The 18720-nt window shown below is 36.5% G+C and overlaps 8 protein-coding genes and 1 non-coding gene across 9 annotated transcripts; 7 read left to right on the top strand and 2 right to left on the bottom strand.

The window, feature by feature from the left end:
- Positions 1 to 1334: 1334 nt before the first annotated feature.
- On the top strand, positions 1335 to 4094 carry KAFR0B03890 (uncharacterized protein; the record flags this gene model as incomplete). Its single annotated transcript, XM_003955771.1, has 1 exon — positions 1335 to 4094. One exon carries the CDS (start codon positions 1335 to 1337, stop codon positions 4092 to 4094), a length of 2760 nt encoding a protein of 919 aa, XP_003955820.1.
- Positions 4095 to 4864: 770 nt separating this feature from the next.
- KAFR0B03880 (uncharacterized protein) lies at positions 4865 to 7597 on the top strand (the record flags this gene model as incomplete). Its single annotated transcript, XM_003955770.1, has 1 exon — positions 4865 to 7597. The coding sequence occupies one exon, from the start codon at positions 4865 to 4867 to the stop codon at positions 7595 to 7597; it is 2733 nt and encodes a 910-aa protein (XP_003955819.1).
- A 246-nt stretch (positions 7598 to 7843) lies between these two features.
- On the top strand, positions 7844 to 8788 carry RCE1 (CAAX prenyl protease; the record flags this gene model as incomplete). Its single annotated transcript, XM_003955769.1, has 1 exon — positions 7844 to 8788. The coding sequence occupies one exon, from the start codon at positions 7844 to 7846 to the stop codon at positions 8786 to 8788; it is 945 nt and encodes a 314-aa protein (XP_003955818.1).
- Positions 8789 to 9204: 416 nt separating this feature from the next.
- Positions 9205 to 11736, top strand: ZDS1 (Zds1p; the record flags this gene model as incomplete). Its single annotated transcript, XM_003955768.1, has 1 exon — positions 9205 to 11736. One exon carries the CDS (start codon positions 9205 to 9207, stop codon positions 11734 to 11736), a length of 2532 nt encoding a protein of 843 aa, XP_003955817.1.
- A 1109-nt stretch (positions 11737 to 12845) lies between these two features.
- Positions 12846 to 13979, top strand: SCS7 (fatty acid alpha-hydroxylase; the record flags this gene model as incomplete). The annotated part of the gene is made up of 1 exon (XM_003955767.1): positions 12846 to 13979. One exon carries the CDS (start codon positions 12846 to 12848, stop codon positions 13977 to 13979), a length of 1134 nt encoding a protein of 377 aa, XP_003955816.1.
- A 570-nt stretch (positions 13980 to 14549) lies between these two features.
- KAFR0Btrna6Q lies at positions 14550 to 14621 on the top strand. Its single transcript has one exon. It is a non-coding gene; the product is annotated as a tRNA-Gln (tRNA).
- A 947-nt stretch (positions 14622 to 15568) lies between these two features.
- On the bottom strand, positions 15569 to 15982 carry MLO1 (Mlo1p; the record flags this gene model as incomplete). Its single annotated transcript, XM_003955766.1, has 1 exon — positions 15569 to 15982. One exon carries the CDS (start codon positions 15980 to 15982, stop codon positions 15569 to 15571), a length of 414 nt encoding a protein of 137 aa, XP_003955815.1.
- A 367-nt stretch (positions 15983 to 16349) lies between these two features.
- KAFR0B03830 (uncharacterized protein) lies at positions 16350 to 17519 on the bottom strand (the record flags this gene model as incomplete). Its single annotated transcript, XM_003955765.1, has 1 exon — positions 16350 to 17519. One exon carries the CDS (start codon positions 17517 to 17519, stop codon positions 16350 to 16352), a length of 1170 nt encoding a protein of 389 aa, XP_003955814.1.
- Positions 17520 to 18114: 595 nt separating this feature from the next.
- Positions 18115 to 18699, top strand: GFD1 (Gfd1p; the record flags this gene model as incomplete). The annotated part of the gene is made up of 1 exon (XM_003955764.1): positions 18115 to 18699. One exon carries the CDS (start codon positions 18115 to 18117, stop codon positions 18697 to 18699), a length of 585 nt encoding a protein of 194 aa, XP_003955813.1.
- Between the last annotated feature and the right edge of the window lie 21 nt (positions 18700 to 18720).

The raw sequence follows: 18720 nt of genomic DNA, 5'->3' as shown, positions 1-18720 counted from the left end.
ATTTTTCGTTCAATACTTTTCTATAAAACTAAGATTGATTCACTTAAATGGCCTTATTGGAAGTTCACAAAATCCATAAAAACTATTTTGATTCGTATAATTGAGTGAACACTTTCGTCCCCTTCTGAAAATTGATCTTTTTCTTACAAAGCGAATGTTGAAGAACTTCGTGGAATACTACGGCATAGTGCTCTGTCTGGGTGTTACCGACAAAACTTGCTATGACAGTAGATTCACCAACTTAGAGATTATGTGTGACTGGTACATTTTGCCTTCGCGAACAAAGGTAATGCAATCGTAGGTTTGAGTGGCTAGGTTTTAATGAGGCACGAGCGTCTGTTGGGGATGCAGAAAATCCCATGGGATAAACGTCTATCAGCCAAGTTATATCATGCCCATGATATAACTTGGCATCCTCGAAATATATACAATCTTGAAGTCTAATCCAGCTATAAATGTCAGTTAATGAACTTTTCTAAAATGTATTTCATTCTCGATTCTTATCTCAATGTCGAACGCCGCGATATATTCTCAACTTAACTTTCTCTCAGATAGCTCTTCATTAATGGATGGAAAGCTAAGTAGTCCACATGATAGCTTTTGCTCATAGCACGTGGTAATCTCCAGAATTAAACTATAAGGTATTGCAAGAATCCGGTGTGTGTGTGTGTGTGAGGGGAGGAACCAAACAATGAATACAAGAACGGCCAAGGATGGAAACAGGGACGAAAAGGAGGGCCCGTACCGTCACGATTCCCATGTCGACAAATGCGTGTCTTTCAATATGATTACTGTGAGTATTTCCATATCACTCATTATTCCTGATGTCATCAAAATTCCGATTTATCCCATGGATACGCCCAGTAGCCGGCAGAGAAAGAAAGCCTCACGGCTCGTGACATTTTTCCAAAAGATGTAAACATACAAATGACTCGTCTCTGGCTCTTCAAAAATGGCACGTTTTCTTTCCCGTATAACAGCTGCGCGGAACTCAAAGTACTATGTCGCATCGATGTTTGTCCTTTTTTGCTTGTCGAGAGAGAAATCTGGATAAACTTTCGAATCTCGAGGGTTCCTCGCTGGGCCAAGAAGGAAAAAAAAAAAGAAAGAAAGATAGTTTATAAATGGGATAGATTTGAGGTGAGAAAATTAACTATTCATATCTTTATCCACTAGTAACAACTTCTATAAGCCCACTTACTGTAACTTCATTTTTAAAAAAAGTGTTATTCAAAGTTTGACTCGGACGGTCAAGCCCTTTCTTTTAATATTCCTTCAAAGTTTGAAGTAATTAACCGTTTTGTCCCAATCAAGCCCCAAGTGTATTAGAAACGATGGTGCTAAACGATAACACACGTCCTTCCCTGAGAGCTAGCTTGTCAGATCCAAAACCTAAAGTTAGACATGCTCTTCCTTCTCTTTCTTCTAATTTCAGATCTTCTACCACATCTAAGTTACCTTCGATGCATTTCCAAGAACCTCAAGACGGTCTAAGTTGTGATGCCATACCACATCACCACAGCTCTGCAGGCCTAATTTCCTTGGAAAGGACCATCAAGTCACCGGGTTTTGATGACAATGACGAAAACGTGGTAGTGGATGTTCTTCCATCATTTGAAATGTATAATACGCTACATAGACACATCCCACAGGGTAATGTAGATCCTGACCGTCACGATTTTCCCCCAAACTACGTAGAAGTTCAAAATCAGGGCAGTTCAGATTTGAGAAATAATGAATCATTTGTCGAGGAAAATTCTACTCTCAGTGATACCATAATTAATAGCAATAATAATAACACAAGCAGTGGTAACACCACAACGGAAAGTTTAACCTCCGTAAATGGGGCTGCATTAACCGCTTTACACCCGCTCCGGACACAGCACATGTCAATACAGAATACACGAACGATAGATGAAGATTCTTTGCAAATTCAAGATGACATTAATGACAATGATAATATTGTAATTGACAAATTGTATAGTTTACCAAAGAAGGCCACACCAATAGAGATAAGCATACATCTCACGAAACATCCATCGTTGCCTCCCCATAAACCGGAGGAAGAGTCTATTCTTAAAGAATACACCTCTGGAGATGTTATACATGGATATTGTACCGTTGAAAATAAATCTAGCGAACCAATAAAATTCGAAATGTTTTACGTAACGTTGGAAGGCTACACCTCTGTTGTTGACAAAGACAAGAATAAACGAACTGTTAAAAGATTTCTTCGCATGGTCGATATAAGTGCAAGTTGGTCCTATACGAACATCGATTTAGGCTCTGGTTTCAAAATTGTTCCTGGAAAAGTCGATTTTGATGGATCTGTACTGGGTTTAAGTAATCGTCGTATTTTGCAGCCAGGTGTCAAATATAAGAAATTTTTCATGTTTAAATTGCCGTATCAATTATTAGACGTTACATGCAAGCATGAACATTTTCAACATTGTTTGTTACCTCCAAGCTTTGGTATTGATAAATACAGAAATGGTGGAAGGTATGCAGGTATTAAAGTTAATCATGTTTTGGGTTGCGGTCATCTGGGGTCTAAAGGTTCGCCGATTCTTGTAAACGACAACGTTGATGAGAACTTTTCAGTTAATTATACGGTGGATGCAAGGATAGTTGGTAAGGATAAGGTTACCCATAAATTGAATATAATGAAAGAACAGGAATTTTATATTAGAGTGATTCCTTTCGGTTTCCATTCTAAGCTAATAGGAGAGAGAAGTTCAAAAGCTCAACTGAAAGACTTCAAAAGAATTGTTGAAGATAGACTCGAAGCATTAAGAAAAATATTCGAAAGATTCAAGAATAATGAACCAATCAAGAATTCAGATATTCATGGTACAGATTTGAGTGGTACAATAACGGACGACATTGAGCTGGACTCAACTGAAATATTGAAAAGGAAGCTAGACCAACTGCACATTCATAATCGTGTAACATCCAATTTTAGTTCTGATTTTCCTCATAACTACTATGAGAAAAGAAATGAGGTTGATGAGGAAATTTTTGAAACAGAGTTGAACTATAAGATAAAAAGTAAAAGTTTGACGCATAAAAATTTGCTTTCTGGCTTCCTTGGTGGTTCCTCAGCGGTGTCCAATTCGAGATCTAACGATCAAGCACATTCTAAAACGAGTAAATTCGGTTTAATATTATTATCTGGGAAATCTCCAGAGAATAGTCTCTTGTACTGGTCACCTTCTCTGTTAAGGAAAACAAATTTGTATGCAACCAAGACTAAAAATGCTCAGGAGAATTGGTTACGATTGTTGCAAACATGTCCTGAAAATGAATTGCAAGCTTTGACCAGGCTTCCGTTAAATTTGACTTGCATACAATCTAATAATAGCTTAGAACATGAACCTCCTGAAATTCATTCCATTACGACAGAACTGATCTGCATGACTGCTAAATCAGATAATTCAATACCTATCAAACTCGATCCCGAATTACTTATGGACAGTAAGAAAATTGCCAGTATCAAAAATAGATTTGGAGCTTACATACAAGCCATTAAGGATTATAGTGGTAAATTTCATGATAATTATGAGAAATTCAATAAACTATACAATAAGAACACTACAAGAGAGAGAGAGCTTAAATTTACCGATTTTATCTCATTACAAATTTATAATGACATTGAAAGTTTGGCTGATTTGAATGTCTCCATCAAGCATCTACCAGATACGTTCAAAAAACAAATGGATACTTTGAAAGATGAGGATAGCATAAGTGTGGTTAGATCTAATCCTATCAGTGCATCTGGGTCTGCATTGAAAACGAAGACCAGTGGAAACGCTCTTACTTCATTGAGTACTGCGGTCAGTTCTTCAAAGACCCCTGTAAATTCAAAGTTTGTACAGCAGATAGTGCATGAATGGGTCAAAAAAGAACCTTTGCATTACGAAAGAGAGATCAATGTAAATTTAGAGTTCAATCAGCAACTGCTTGATACTTTAGTACCTAGCTTCCAAAGTTGTCTGTGTGCTAGACTTTATTGTATTCGTGTTCACATCAAGTTTCATCACATAGGAACAACATATATAGATATCCCCGTGTCTGTCAAAAATATAAAATGTTGACGGGACCGTTTATGAAATCGTACTTTTGTACAAAGATATTTATGTCCTATAGACTTTATAGACTTTACAATATTCCATTAAATGTATTCAAAATCTCCTAGTAATTAACTGTCGTACAAAAAACTCTCTTTTTTCAAAGAACAGCCCCATCTGACAGGCTCAAAGTTTCATCTCTTGGCATTTTCTACCAAAAAAAAAAAAAAAATAAGAGAACATTTGCCCAGAAAGTCGAAGGTTTTTTTTTTTTTTGTAATAAAATCATGCCGGAAAACGGATCGCCGCATTCTTTTTTGGTGAGTCTTTGTAAAAACATCTCACAATCAGATCCCCAGAATGTATAAGCGTAAATTTTCTGGTACGATATCAAATAACATGGAACGATTCTTGTTACTTTCACTCGATAGTATTGGACATGATAGAACCCCACCAGTTAGTTGTCTATCCTTTCAAGCCAGTTTTCTACTTGCAACTGCGGGGAGTCTTAGCCCGGAAAAACTCAAGCACAGCTTACGATACTACACAGGCAACCCGTACCGATTTGTGATGGTTTTCTTGGCTGGGCGAAGATTTCGAGGAAAAAAGTATATTTTTATCCTTCCTTTCTTTTTGGAAAAATCTTGCTCGATGCAATATGTGATATGTGTTTTAATCAAATATATTGCAGTATTAAAAATCACATAATTCATTATGTTATAACTTGATAATCTTCTTAACACACTAAAGAGTAATTGTGATACTCTTAATAAACTTGGCAATCACCTGCATCGAAGATGACCAACCCCATTCGACCCGGGCTCCATTCTAGAAGAAGCGAAAGATCTACGAGGCAACAGCTTCAGATGCCACAGGCCATTGCATCACATGTATGGCATAGGAGTTCTTCCACTCCAAGTTTGCTCCATATGCAAAGACACCATCATTCAGACCCTCATTCTAGTAGTATTAATAAAAGTTTGCCTGCATCAAGAAATTCAATTGAACAAGATACTAATGGAGGTGATCTAGGGCAAAAAACCCTGTCGAAACAAGATGATGACAATGTGGTGGTTGACGTGTTGCCATCTTTTGAGATGTATAACGTTCTTCATAGACATATACCTCAAGGTAATGTCGACCCAGATCGTCATGATTTCCCTCCCAATTATACAGAAATACAGAATCAGCAAGGACCTTATTCGGGAAATAACAGTTCCTTTGTGGTAGAAACATCTGCAGATACGGACCGCGCATCAGATGGTACCAATAGTAACAGTAATGATGTCCTGTCGCCATTTGCGTCCAACAGATTGAATAGTTTGAATCCTATGAGTACGCAACATCTGAGCATTCAGAATACAACATTTGTTGATGCTGATGGCATAGATATAGAAGATGATCTGGGCGCCAATGAAAATATCGTGATAGATAAACTGTATACACTTCCGAAGACACCAACTGCTTTGGATATTACAATTCGTTTAACTAAACGCGCATCTCTACCTCCTGAAGAGCCTGAAGAAGAGTCCATACTGAAAGAGTACGTATCAGGAGATGTCATACATGGTTACTGTATCGTTGAAAACAAATCTGATGAACCATTAAAATTTGAAATGTTCTACGTTACATTAGAAGGCTATATTTCAATTATTGATAAGGAAAAAGGTAAGAGAACAGCAAAGAGATTCTTGAGAATGGTGGATATAAGTGCCAGTTGGTCATATTCCACCGTGGATCTTGGTTCTGGTGTTAAATACATTCCAGGTGAAGTTGATTTCGATGGTTCTATTCTGGGATTGGGTAACAGTCGTTCTCTAGAGCCCGGTGTAAAACACAAGAAATTTTTCATGTTCAAGTTACCTGGTCAGTTGTTAGATGTCACATGTAAGCATGAACATTTTCAACATTGCCTATTGCCTCCCAGTTTTGGTATTGATAAATACAAGGATCACTGGAAGTATTCGGAGATAAAAGTTAATCCAGTTCTAGGTTGTGGTAATTTAGGAACAAAGGGTTCACCTGTCTTAACATACGATATGTCAAGTAGCTCATTATCAGTTAATTACACCATCGATGCGAAGATTGTTGGAAAGGATAAAAAGACCAAGAAGTTAAATATTATGAAAGAAAAGGAATACAATATTAGAGTGATACCGTTTGGTTTCCATTCAGAATTGAGTGCTGGTGAGAGGGCCTCGTTGAATCAACTTAATGACCTTAAAACATTAATCGAGGAAAGAATATCAGCGCTGAAGAAGATTTTTGAAAGACTGGAGAAAAATGAACTCATCCAGAATATAGATATACACGGTACAGATATTAGTGGAACAATGACTGAAGAAATTGAATTGAATTCTGAAGAAATATTAAGGAGAAAAATGGATCAACTGCATATGAATAATAGGTTTACATCTGAATTTCAAGAAATGAGAGATTATAAGAAGGGAATGCCTCTAGGAAGACACATAGAAAGTGAATTGAGCTATAAAATAAGGTCTAAAAATAGTCTAAAGAAGAATTTATTTTCTGGTTTTCTTGCAGGGGCATCTTCATCTTCTTCCTCCCCAGAAACTGAAAATAGTGACAAGATGGGAATTATCTTGGTATCTACAAAGGTACCTGAAACAAGTCTTCATTACTCTTCACCCTCCCTAGTAAGAAAGACTAATAAATTTGAGGCACGGACCAAGAGGGCCCAAGAAAATTGGAAGAACTTGTTGGAGACAATTTCAGACGAAGAACGGAAGGGGCTAACTAAACTCCCGATTTCACTAGTTTGTGTCCAATCAAATAATAGTGCCATCCATGAGCCACCTGAAATACAGGCCATCACTACAGAATTGCTCTGTATAACCGCAAGGGCAGAAAATTCTATACCAATAAAATTGGATTCTGCATTACTACTAAATGAAGAAGAGATGCAAGAAATCAAAAAGAAATTTAATGATTATTTGGAAACTATCCAACGTTATAATGAAAAGTTCGAAGAAAATTACGAAAAATTAAATGAACTCTACAATCAAAATAGCTCCACAGCTAGAGAACTCAAATTTACCGATTTTATACCGTCACAATTAATTAATGACATGGATAGTATAGTTAATTTGAAGGTTAAAGTCGATTCTCTACAAGATGTGTTCAAACGTCAATTAGACACCTTGAAAGATGACGACAGTATTAGCCCTGTATCTTCAAGCGCATCTCCTGGTGAAACAATATTGTCTCCTAGGGGTAGCATAAAAATGAATGCAAAGGGTGCATTGAGCTCAACCGCAGGTATCTCGAAGAGTTCTGTTTTCTCCAAATATGTCGATCAAATCATTCATGAGTGGGTGAAGCAGGCTCCTATGAAATATCAGAGGAAAATTGATGTAAACCTAGAATACAATAATTCCGTCATTAAAACCATCATACCGAGCTTCGAAAGTTGTCTCTGTTGTAGACAGTACTCTGTTCGTGTTCACATAAAATTTCACAATGCAGGATCTACATATATCGACGTTCCTGTAACTGTCAAAAACTTCTAAGAACCATTTATAGATTATTCATGTATTATAAGATTACGATATAGATATAGGCTTAAATGATCATATGTCAAACACTTTATTTATAGTTAGTCCGAAATGAGGTTCAATACTAGAAATTTTCAAGATAAACTATTTAAGAGCGAATCTCTGAGCATTCGAAATTTTGAAACAGATCTAGAGTTTAAGGCGTATGACAAGCTGGAAATAGTATATTATTGTGGACACCTTCTTCTGTAAATAAACGCAATGCTCCCATACCTGATACTCAGTTATATCTCTGTTTCATACGTTATTGTGCTCTATATTTCTGCTAGAGAAGCAGAAAACTTCAAAATTAAAAGAGATGACCCCAAAGTGATCAAACATAGAATGGAAATGTTGTGCAAAATAATGTTGCTAAACCTGTTTGTTTTACCATTTTTACAGACAACATTTGCGAAGGTGTCTCCTTCCTTTGGTGACGCATTTTTAAATTTGGGACTTATACCAGGTCATTACATCGCAGGCCACTGGGATATAAAACAATATCTGAAAGATATATTGAAAGTGATACTATTGATAAATCTGTTATATATTGGACCAGTTTTGGATGGCTTATTGTATTATGTTTTTACGAATGGTAAGACTCTCAAAAGTGATATAATTGAGTTGTTTGGCAATATCTGGGGTGTCAGAAACTATATTTTTGCCCCTATAACTGAGGAGCTGTTTTATACTTCAATGTTATTGACCACTTATTTATCGTTTTACTCTCTCAATGAGTTATCACTCGACAAACTACTTTGGGAAACCTCCTTATTTTTTGGTCTTGCCCATGCACATCACGCTTATGAAAGCTTTCACGAAGGTGTTTACAGCAAGCTAAATATTTTGATGAGTACTTTGTTTCAGGTTTTATATACTACATTATTTGGTGCTCTGACTAATTATGTCTTCATAGCGACAGGAGGGAACTTGTGGGCATGTATTTTCCTACACATGTTTTGTAATATTATGGGTTTCCCAGGCAAGTCTACGTTTATCTTTCATTTTACAATAATGGAGAATAATAATAATAATAATGCAGCACTACAGAGGTTGCTGAGGCTATGGGAGACTTCTTACCTTGGACTTTTGGTACTAGGTATAATTGTATTCATTAAAAACTTCAAGTTTTTGATTGGAACTGACTTGTACGGGATTAGTTTCTGATACTAACATTATTAAAGTAACTATTACAGGTATATAAATCAGACTTATACACGCTCTGCATGAAGTCTCATAAACTGTAAAAATCTCTCTATATGCATCTCCCAGTAATTGAAATAATCAGTATATTTTTTTGCCCTGATTATGAGAAGGGCTTCGACCATCGCGATTTATTCGCGATGTCTCGCCAATTTTCTTTTCGTCAAATCAACAATCACAAGATGTGAGAGAACTTTTAAGGCGAACAGCTGTAATAATATTAATGCAACTGTTTACCATTAGAAATTGGTGTATCGCAGCATTCTTTCATATTTTTATTCCTTCTTTCTAATTGCATAACTGAAGCATATTGACATACCATACTATTGAATTTGTCCTCGACATACTGTCACTAGTTGTTTATATCGTGTAGTGGTAAAATGGAAGAGCCGATAATACAGAAGGAGCAAAGGAATTCTAGGATATATTTAGCTGCACAGTCCCTGGGTCATGAAGTACAAAATGTGAATCATTTGAAAAGGCTTTCGGTGGGGTCGATAGATATGTTGACAGATACCGATGTCGAATTTTCTTTCAATAAACTTCAAAGAAATATATCTGCAAAGAAAACTCAAGAAATACTTTCGCAGAAACGTACCTCTACCGAAACTGAAAGTGTTTCATATAACACACTATTAGAGGGGTTTTATGGTAGTGATGACGCAGAGGATGAATCAGAGAAGACTACGAGAAATACCTCGATATCAGAGACGCGCGATAAATCTCCCTCTGTGCCTGCCAGGGCACGTGGAAGGAAAGTTGGAGCTGTTTCGCGGTCTTCGAGAACTGCAAACTTAGGGAAGAAAGGAGGTTACGATAAAGAAATATCAAAAGGTTTGCTCTGGGTGTCAGCAGACGTTCACCCAAACGTCAAACCTGAAAATTACATAGAATTGGTGCAGGATACTTTGGAACAATATAATTCAAGTGATTATTCGATAAGTGAAAGGCTCCCTGAAGACAAGCAGGTGTTGCTGTCAGCCTTCAGGGCAAAGAAAAGTCATTCACTAGTGAGAAAGCCGTCAAAACTAAGAAAATCTTACATAAGTATTGAGTCGAACAATACGCCAGCAGAAAATAATGACGCCAACGCACATAGAAAACCATTAGGAAGCTCAAGAGACCCAGTAGTCAGTACCATATCTTTAAAGGAACTGAGTGAAGAACTAGCAAAAATTTCTAGTAGTGCAGGTTTAACTAAAGATGATGCCATAACGTTAGCAACGACATTATGGCTGACGCACTCCCTACTACATTCTGACAATGTTACTACAATCAAGAGTTCACAGGATATTGATGGATATATCAATAGTTTTGCTACATCATTTTCCCGTAGTGGTCCTTTAGAAATTCCTAAACGCTCTGTCTTAAGAGTAAAGAATAGTGCTCGTAAGCGCAATGTTTCTAATGACAGTTTAGTAGCCTCTGTACGATCTGTTAGTTCATCCATTGTGTCTGATGTTCCGGACGACTCTGATACATCGATTGAAAGCAGTGCTGATTCAGTACAAGTGAAGCAAGGTAATATATTGAACGTACCGAATCAAATCAATACAGGCGGCGAAAAAGTTGAACGAGAGACTTCAGAAGAAACTAACGGTCAGCACATAAGTGTTAATAATCCTACGAATCGGTTTGTACCAGCAAAAGATAAAAATGCAAAAATAGAGGAAGAATCAGATAACAAAGTGCAAGAGGTAAAAAGTGGGGGTGATTTGATAGATTTCTTGAATACAAAATTTACGCATTCACATGGAAAATTCAAAGAAAAATATCGTCATGCCTTTGGTAACTCTGGTGGGAAGAAAATAGTTCCTGGCGTTGTTCCGGAGAAGGAAGTATCTTATTCACAAAAATCTCGTTTTGAGCAAAGATTCACCAACTTATTTAAAAAAAGTATAGGTACCAGGACGACTAAGATACCAAAAAGAACAAATGATTCAGTGCCACTTTCAATTCCTTCCAATGAAGAAGAGCCAGAAGATACTGCAACTCTGGAAAATCAAAATACCAATGATTATGGCAATAAATTGGTATCAAATGGTAACTTATCAGAAGACAGCGCCATAGCACTAAACTGTCAATATTTGGATGCAATTAAAGGCCGAAAGGAGGCAGAATCGCAAGTCGCTGCTTCCCCTACTACGGATAATCGTCTTGAGCCGCCCCGCAGTAGTAGTGAAAAGCAATCAAAACGAGATCTAAAAGCCGTCCGTCCTAAGGGCTACAGTGGATCGGCACTTCTGAAGAAACACTCTCAAGATCGCTTCAATTTGTTGCTAGATCTTGGCTACCAAACCTCCAGTGATCGCAGTAGTTCTATATTAGGAAAGCAAACAATTTCAGCAAGAGGAAGCTATTCTCACAAGGCTGTCGGGTCTAATACTGGCGGTCTACGAGCATCAGACCCATCCCATAAATCGCAGTACCATGGTGATGTAGGCAAACAGCGCCATCGCGGTAGAAAGCCCATTACCAGTATACAAAAGCCCACAAATATGGCCAACTATCAACACAAATCTATACTTCCTCCACGTAAATTAACATTTGACGACGTGAAAAAACCTGAAAAGGTGAATGGACCAATGCAATATACAGATAGTGCATTTGGATTTCCCTTACCGCTATTGACGGTCTCTACTGTTATAATGTACGATTGTAGGCTTGCCACAAACGTGGAAAGGGCAATTTATAGGTTGAGTCACCTAAAATTAGGAAATCGGAAAAGACCTTTAAGAGAACAAGTACTGGTTAGTAATTTCATGTATGCGTATTTGAATTTGGTAAACCATACATTATTCATGGAGCAAAGCAATCTACAAAGAAAACCAAAGACGTCGATGCTTACTCAGACCGTAGGAAATGCTGGCCACTTTCCTGAAAAAGTAAGTCCCGGAAATAAATATATATGATTATGCATGTAACTTTCCATATAATAATGGTAGTAATGATTGATTAGACTCTGCACCGCGAAATGTGAATTGACATTGTATGAGAATTGAGATGTAGCATCCAGTTGTTTCTCCAATATTCTTGATGTTCCTTTACTTGTACAAATGCCAATTGTTGCCTTTCTCTTTGTGGAAAGTGGATATCGAAACCTTGCATAAAACCTTGATTTACTAGACAGAAAGTTACGCAATGGTTCGCCCGAAATAAACATAAAAGCACAACATTCATGATTTTTTTCCTATAGAAAACTGTAACAGTATCCTAATCAAGTAATACCTTGCTAAAACGAGAAGCCAAGACCGAAAAACGCATTTTTAATTCCGTGGAGAAAGGAAATTGGCTGTAATGGTGGGTTACAGGAGCTGTATAAACATCGATTTTGAGCAACAAATTGCCTCAGCGTTTTGGAATGATGAGAATATGCTTACGCAGAGCTCGAAAGTTTGTCTTTTACATGCAGGCCTTGTTTTCTCACCTTCCTTGTGGAAGCTCTACTGGGGGGGGCAGAAGGGATGCCGTCCAAAGACTCTCTCCATAAAACGTACTCCGGTCTAAAATAGATAGAAGAACGTACGACGGAAATATTCCTCTTCCGTGTAGTGAAGCTCTCTCGGCTGCAAAGGTAGAGAAACAGAAAAAATAAGCGGGAATTGTATCGGGACCAATAAAGAGAGACATACGGATAGCAATGGTTACTAATGTACTTGTGTCAGTTTACTAAGTAGAAAACGTCGAAATATGAAAAATTTAAGCTGAAGTGGGCAATCAAAAAAAATCCTCTACGAGAATTCTAAGCGTCAAGTGACACAGACACGGATTTGTTGTAAATTACAAAACTAAATCTCGACATCGTCGAAGCGTTAATATTCTCGTTTATGTACTTGAGCATCAGACACGTCTGTTCTTTTTCCTGTGAAGTAATAATATAAATAAAAGAATATTTCCTGATCTTTACATATTATCATTTCCGTCTCTGTTTCTTGCGTTCCCTTCTTATTCTTGGCATAGAAAATCCAAACTGAATTGACTTTAGCTTCAATTCTTAGATTATATATAACAAAAACATAGAATGACTACAGCAAAGACTTTAGAACTATTTTCTAAGAAAGAAGTTGCCAATCATACCAAAAGAGAGGACTGTTGGGTTACCATTTTTAGTAGAAAAATTTATGACGTTACCAAGTTTTTAGACGAAAACCGCGATTTTGATAGTCTTTTGTTAGATTATGCAGGTACTGATATCACAGATGAACTAGTTAATGGTAAGCTCGATGAAAAATACAAGGCCTTAGATAATGATAATTATCTGGTCGGTTATGTGGCCACTGCCGACGAAGAGCAAAAGTTATTGACTAATAAAGATCATAAAGTGGAAGTCACCCTAGAACAAGATTTTGATTTGGCAACTTTGGTTGTGGAATTACCACCTGAAGAAAAATTGACCATTGCAACTAATTATGATAGAGATTTTAAGAAACACAAATTCTTAGATTTGAATAAACCATTGTTACCACAAATTTTGAAGGGTAAGTTCACTAGAGAATTTTATGTCGACCAAATCAATAGACCAAGACATTATGGTCAAAAATCTGCTCCCCTCTTTGGAAATGCCTTCTTAGAACCATTTTCTAAGACTGCTTGGTGGGTAGTACCAACTTTCTGGTTACCAGTGGTTTTCCACTTTTTCAGAGTTGCTTTAAAGAATATGAACAACCCTCTAGCCCTATTTTTGTTCTGCGTAGGTGTCTTCGTATGGACGTTGCTTGAATATTGTTTACACAGATTCCTTTTCCATTTCGATAACTATTTACCGGAGAACAATATCGCTTTTGCACTTCATTTCTTGTTGCATGGTTTCCACCACTATTTGCCAATGGACCCTTATCGTTTAGTGGTCCCACCTGCTTTGTTCATTATATTGTGTGCGCCAATCTATAAAACTGTTTTCCTTTTACTACCCTACTACTGGGCATGTGCTGGTTTTGCAGGTGGTTTGTTTGGTTACGTTTACTACGACATGTGTCACTATGCTTTACATCACAGCAAATTGCCACCTTTCATGCGTAGATTGAAACAATATCATTTGGAACATCACTACAAAAACTATGAATTAGGTTACGGTATCACCTCTTGGTTTTGGGATAAAGTATTTGGTACTTACTTAAGTAAAGATGCACCAGCATCTGTCATGAAATTTGATTAAAATAAAACCAAAGATGTCTTATTTTAGTTAATATTGTTATCTATTTATTTTCAGTTTTAAGTTTTATTACCTTGTCATGAATTGATGTCTTTTATTATTTATATAGATATATCTAAAATTTGAAAACAACAACAATTAGTGTTTTGAATTATGAAACTTACAACAAAATTGATGTTTTTGATTTCGGATGGTTTTTAAGTCTTTTTCATTATCATATTACAACAAAATATAAATCTAAAAAATATAAAAACAATGCTATAACTTGTCATCGATGCAATTTAAAAAATTTAGAGAACTAAAAATATTATCAAGATCACAAGGAGTATAGCTTATTCATCTTTGAAAATATTGTAGAAACTGTCAGAAAAATTAACTTCTTGATAACTGCTAACAGCTTTGCTATAAAGTCCTGGTACTAGAACTTGCGCAGAAATAATTTTTCGTATTTATTCAAACGAAAGCGTATCCTTTTGAAAAGTTTGCATCACCAAGAGCTGTAAGGGAAGAAAAAAAAAAAAAATCAATATGCCCAGTAATGGTCATGTCTAAAATACAAAAGAATGCAGCGTCGGTCTTATAGTGTAGTGGTTATCACTTTCGGTTCTGATCCGAACAACCCCGGTTCGAATCCGGGTAGGACCTCTTTTTATATATTTTATACGTGCATGATTGAAAGCGCCATACGGTTTACAACAAAATGAAAAATTGACCCATTCGTCTTGAACAGAAATACTATGATGACAGGGTTGCAATAACGCAATGCGAATTATAAAACCATATATAAAAGGTCAAATGGATTTAACAATATTTTTTAAAAACTGGATATAAGATTATAAAGAAGGTCGAGTTACGGAATGACCTTATTCGATAAAATGGTGCACTGTAAGTCACTATTGTACATGGTGTGTCCGCCAAAGGACATATCCTAGATAACTGCTAGCAACGTTTATTGAATTAAGCTTAATCTTTAGACTACAATTACTCAATAACTTTTGCACTGCTCAGATGACCTTGGATGGGATACTGTATAATTTTCATAGTCATAGAAGGATGCTTCATAATGGGGCCCCATGCCACAGATTGCTACTCCTGCATCACCACAGTATGCATCGAAGCAATCCTCGCCGCGTGAAATATTACTATCTATCTTTTTATAAAATCACTCCAAAAATCTTTTCTCTAACAGTCATTGATTAACAGACGACGCAAGTGACGAATTGTCATACCTCTATATGATAATTTATTTGCATTTTGGCCCGCATTAGGATTAGCCACGAAGATTGGCGTCTGATCTTTTAACATTTATAAACGTGTCTTTCTCAAAGCCAATAGCCATATATTTTGCTGAGTTCTTCCAAAGCTATCGAGTTTTGTCAATCTTGAGAAAGAAGGCTTAGTTAAAAGAGCACAGACTCCTCTTAGATGGTATTCAAGTTAAGATCAGCACAAAAATTTTGGCATTTCTCTGGCTGAAAGAAAAGCTGCAGTGCATGAGATATTTGAATATAAACATTATTTCAGAAGGTACGTATAGAAATATATACAGTTTAGAAGGATAAATGACTAAGGCTGGGAAGGCACCTTGAAAATCAATGCTGTTTGCTTTCGACATCTATCAACAAGGTTTTAAAAGTAGGATGTGCAAATCTGCTATCACCCTGTGCATGCTTGTTGGATCCATCAGATTTGCTAGTATTCGTTACCTCTTTCCAAATGTCATTATAAAATATACCGAACACAGAAGGAGAGTCATCAAATTTAGTCATATCGTTTGATAGTTCTCTCAATGATAAATTTGTTCTTGATTTTGGATATTGCTTTTTATAGTTATCAACAAATGCTCTTATAAAACTTTGTTTCTCAGTTTTCGTCAATTCGAACCACCTTTTATACTTACTTGTATTATTGATATTTGTTTTTGAGTAATATCTACAAAATCCCTTGCCAGTCGTTAGTGGAATGCGAACTATATTTGTGTAATCTAGTAATTTGTTTCTTAGCATTGTCTTCTTCACTACTACAGAATTAAAGAGCAAATCGATTTGAAGATTTTGTTTTACAAGATTGTTAATTATAAGCTTAAGTTTCATCCAAGTTTCTTGGGAGTATAATGGTGTAATCTGATTTGGTTGTTGGAATGAAATGCACGATCATCACCTATGCCAAAAAAAATTATGCTTAGCATCTAACCCCCATAAATTTGGACGGAAAATTACTGACGGCACGTGGTGTGGCATTCTTCCCGCCAACATAGAAATATATTGACAAGACATTGAGCAAGAGACGTAAAACAAACTTTTGTGACACAACGAGTAGTCACATGCTTGCATCATATAAAAACAGAAATTTATAAGTGTTGCTATGTATTATTTAGTGTTCTGAAGTCATATCTTGTAATAGAACGTTTTCAGTTGGCTTCTTCGTACCATCTTCATCTTCTTCCACATCAGGCGAGGATTTGAATTTTAGTACGACCAAAGTACTTCCTATAATAAGAAACATTCCAGACCAGGACCAGATGGATGGCCAAAAGTGGTAAAGAACTAGATCCCAAAAGAGAGCATATATTAACTGCGTATAGGTTAACAATGAACCCCTTCCTGCTCTCTCTTTTTGGATGCCAATAGTCAAGATTAGTTGGTAAAAAAATCCACAGAACCCCAAATTAGAGAATAATAGCCATTCTGTCAGTGTTTGAGGAATTTGAAATGACATTGATGGAATAAAAATTATGCCAAATAATGAAATGACGGCTGTCACTAAAGAAAAATATGCCACGTTCATAATGGCATGCGCTCTTTTACCAATACGCCTGATGATGATATACACACAACTGATACCTAGAGTGCCAAGCAAGCCAATCATTGATCCAACCAATCTTTCCTCAGGATTGGAAGATTCTGCCTTTTCGTTAGCACCTCCTTCAGTTTGACCAAATAAGAATGGTGGCCTGATAATAAGGATGACACCGAAAAGGGAGGTTAAAGATCCTGCTATTTCCCAGAGATTTATCCTCTCATGCAAAAACATAGCTGCTAAAACGATTGTTAAACTTGGAGCTAAAAATGTTATTAAAATAGCATTGGATATACTTAGATGCTGCAGACTATAGTACATGCCAAAAACCCCAAAGAAACCGGTCATTCCTCTTAACAGTAACCACTTTCTAACTGGTGGATCTCCAAAGGGAATATTCTTGATAGTATCACGATGTAGGTACATGTAGATTAAGCATCCAAGGTAAGTTATCACCATTCTAACAACTAAAACCTGTAATGGCTTGATCTTGCTTTCACCTGTTTCCAAAACTTTTGTAGAAACAATCATTGTTGAATTAAAAAACTGAGCTATCGCCAGAAATACTATACCAATGTTCGATTTGATTTTCGAATTTATCTTGTCTCTTAATATAGTTATTCTATCCTCCTCACCATAAAATATTTCACTGGTAGGCTCATCTTCTATCTTAAACAGACTGTCGTCGATATCATCTTGGTTAGACTTCATTTGTTGCCCCTCTGATTCTTGAAGTTTAAACATTCTGCCGTACAAGTGACGCTAATAATCATGAATTGTAACCTCAAAGAGAAATGATATTATTTCAAAACTGAATTAGCAATGGCTTCAAAATCTGGGATGTAGTCATAATCGGCAGTGAACTTTTGAGCTCATTAATGGCATCATTTCTTATCCGTTTTTCGATGAGGGTTTGAAGGCGAATAAATATAGGGTGCAACCCTTTCCGTGGGAGATCCCGTACAAATCAGGATCTAGACGGTGGGCGGATTCATTTCTAGAGTGGAACTCCGGTGAAGGCCCTAGATAAAAAACCATCAGGTTAGAGTCACTAGGAGGAAACCCTAACTTGATTTTGCAATATCTAGTGCCCGGAATCTTGGAGACCTAAATGCAATTAGGGCTTGAAACGAAGTTTGTTTTTTTCTTGCCTTTTCAAAGACAATAGTGTAATCAGATACATCATATCAAAACTAGTAGTCCATGCATAGATGATTGCCTTCAGGACTAAAAATCGTTCATATTAGATCATCTAGTATCATTTCTGTCAGGAACAAGAGTCTGGATTCTGGCTTCACCATATCAGCAGATAAACCAACCTCTTTAAGTTATTTTACTGATGCCACTAGAATCAAGATGGGCAGATGCCCCAGACGAGCCAGAAGTTCCACGTTCAAAAGAACATCAAAATAATCACAATACAAGCACTCGCAAAAACGTGAAGAGTCATGGGGAAAATCTAAAGAAGAATACTAGTCAACATAGTCGAACAAACAAAAATCAGCATAGCCATAAAACGTCTTCTGGAAGAGACGATAAAAATGCGTATCATGGGAGTCGAGCTCATTCATCTGAAAATAAAACCCCATTAAGTCAAAACAAGCAAATAAAATCTTCTCAGAACAAAAGAAATTATGACAGTAGTGAGAAATCGGCCAAGAAGGATAAGAACTCAGTACCAAGTGGCACCAAACAGTTAAGTGACGAAAATAATAACATCACTGCAGCATCTAAAATTGATATTTTAAAGAAAAAAATCGAAGAACAAAGGCAGATCTTTGAAGAAAAGAAACATAAGGAACAACAGAAGCAATTACTGGAGGATTTTTTAAATGACGACAGCACTTTCGACTGGGACGATGAAGATGATGCTCAAAAAGACATTACATTAGCAAGTAACTTTGATGATAAGTTGACAATATAATATTGTCTACACTTTGTTTCC

The sequence above is a fragment of the Kazachstania africana genome, chromosome 2 (genome assembly GCF_000304475.1).
Source record: "Kazachstania africana CBS 2517 chromosome 2, complete genome".
In the NCBI taxonomy this organism is placed as follows: domain Eukaryota; kingdom Fungi; phylum Ascomycota; class Saccharomycetes; order Saccharomycetales; family Saccharomycetaceae; genus Kazachstania; species Kazachstania africana.
This window is presented reverse-complemented; position numbering and strand designations above follow the sequence as displayed.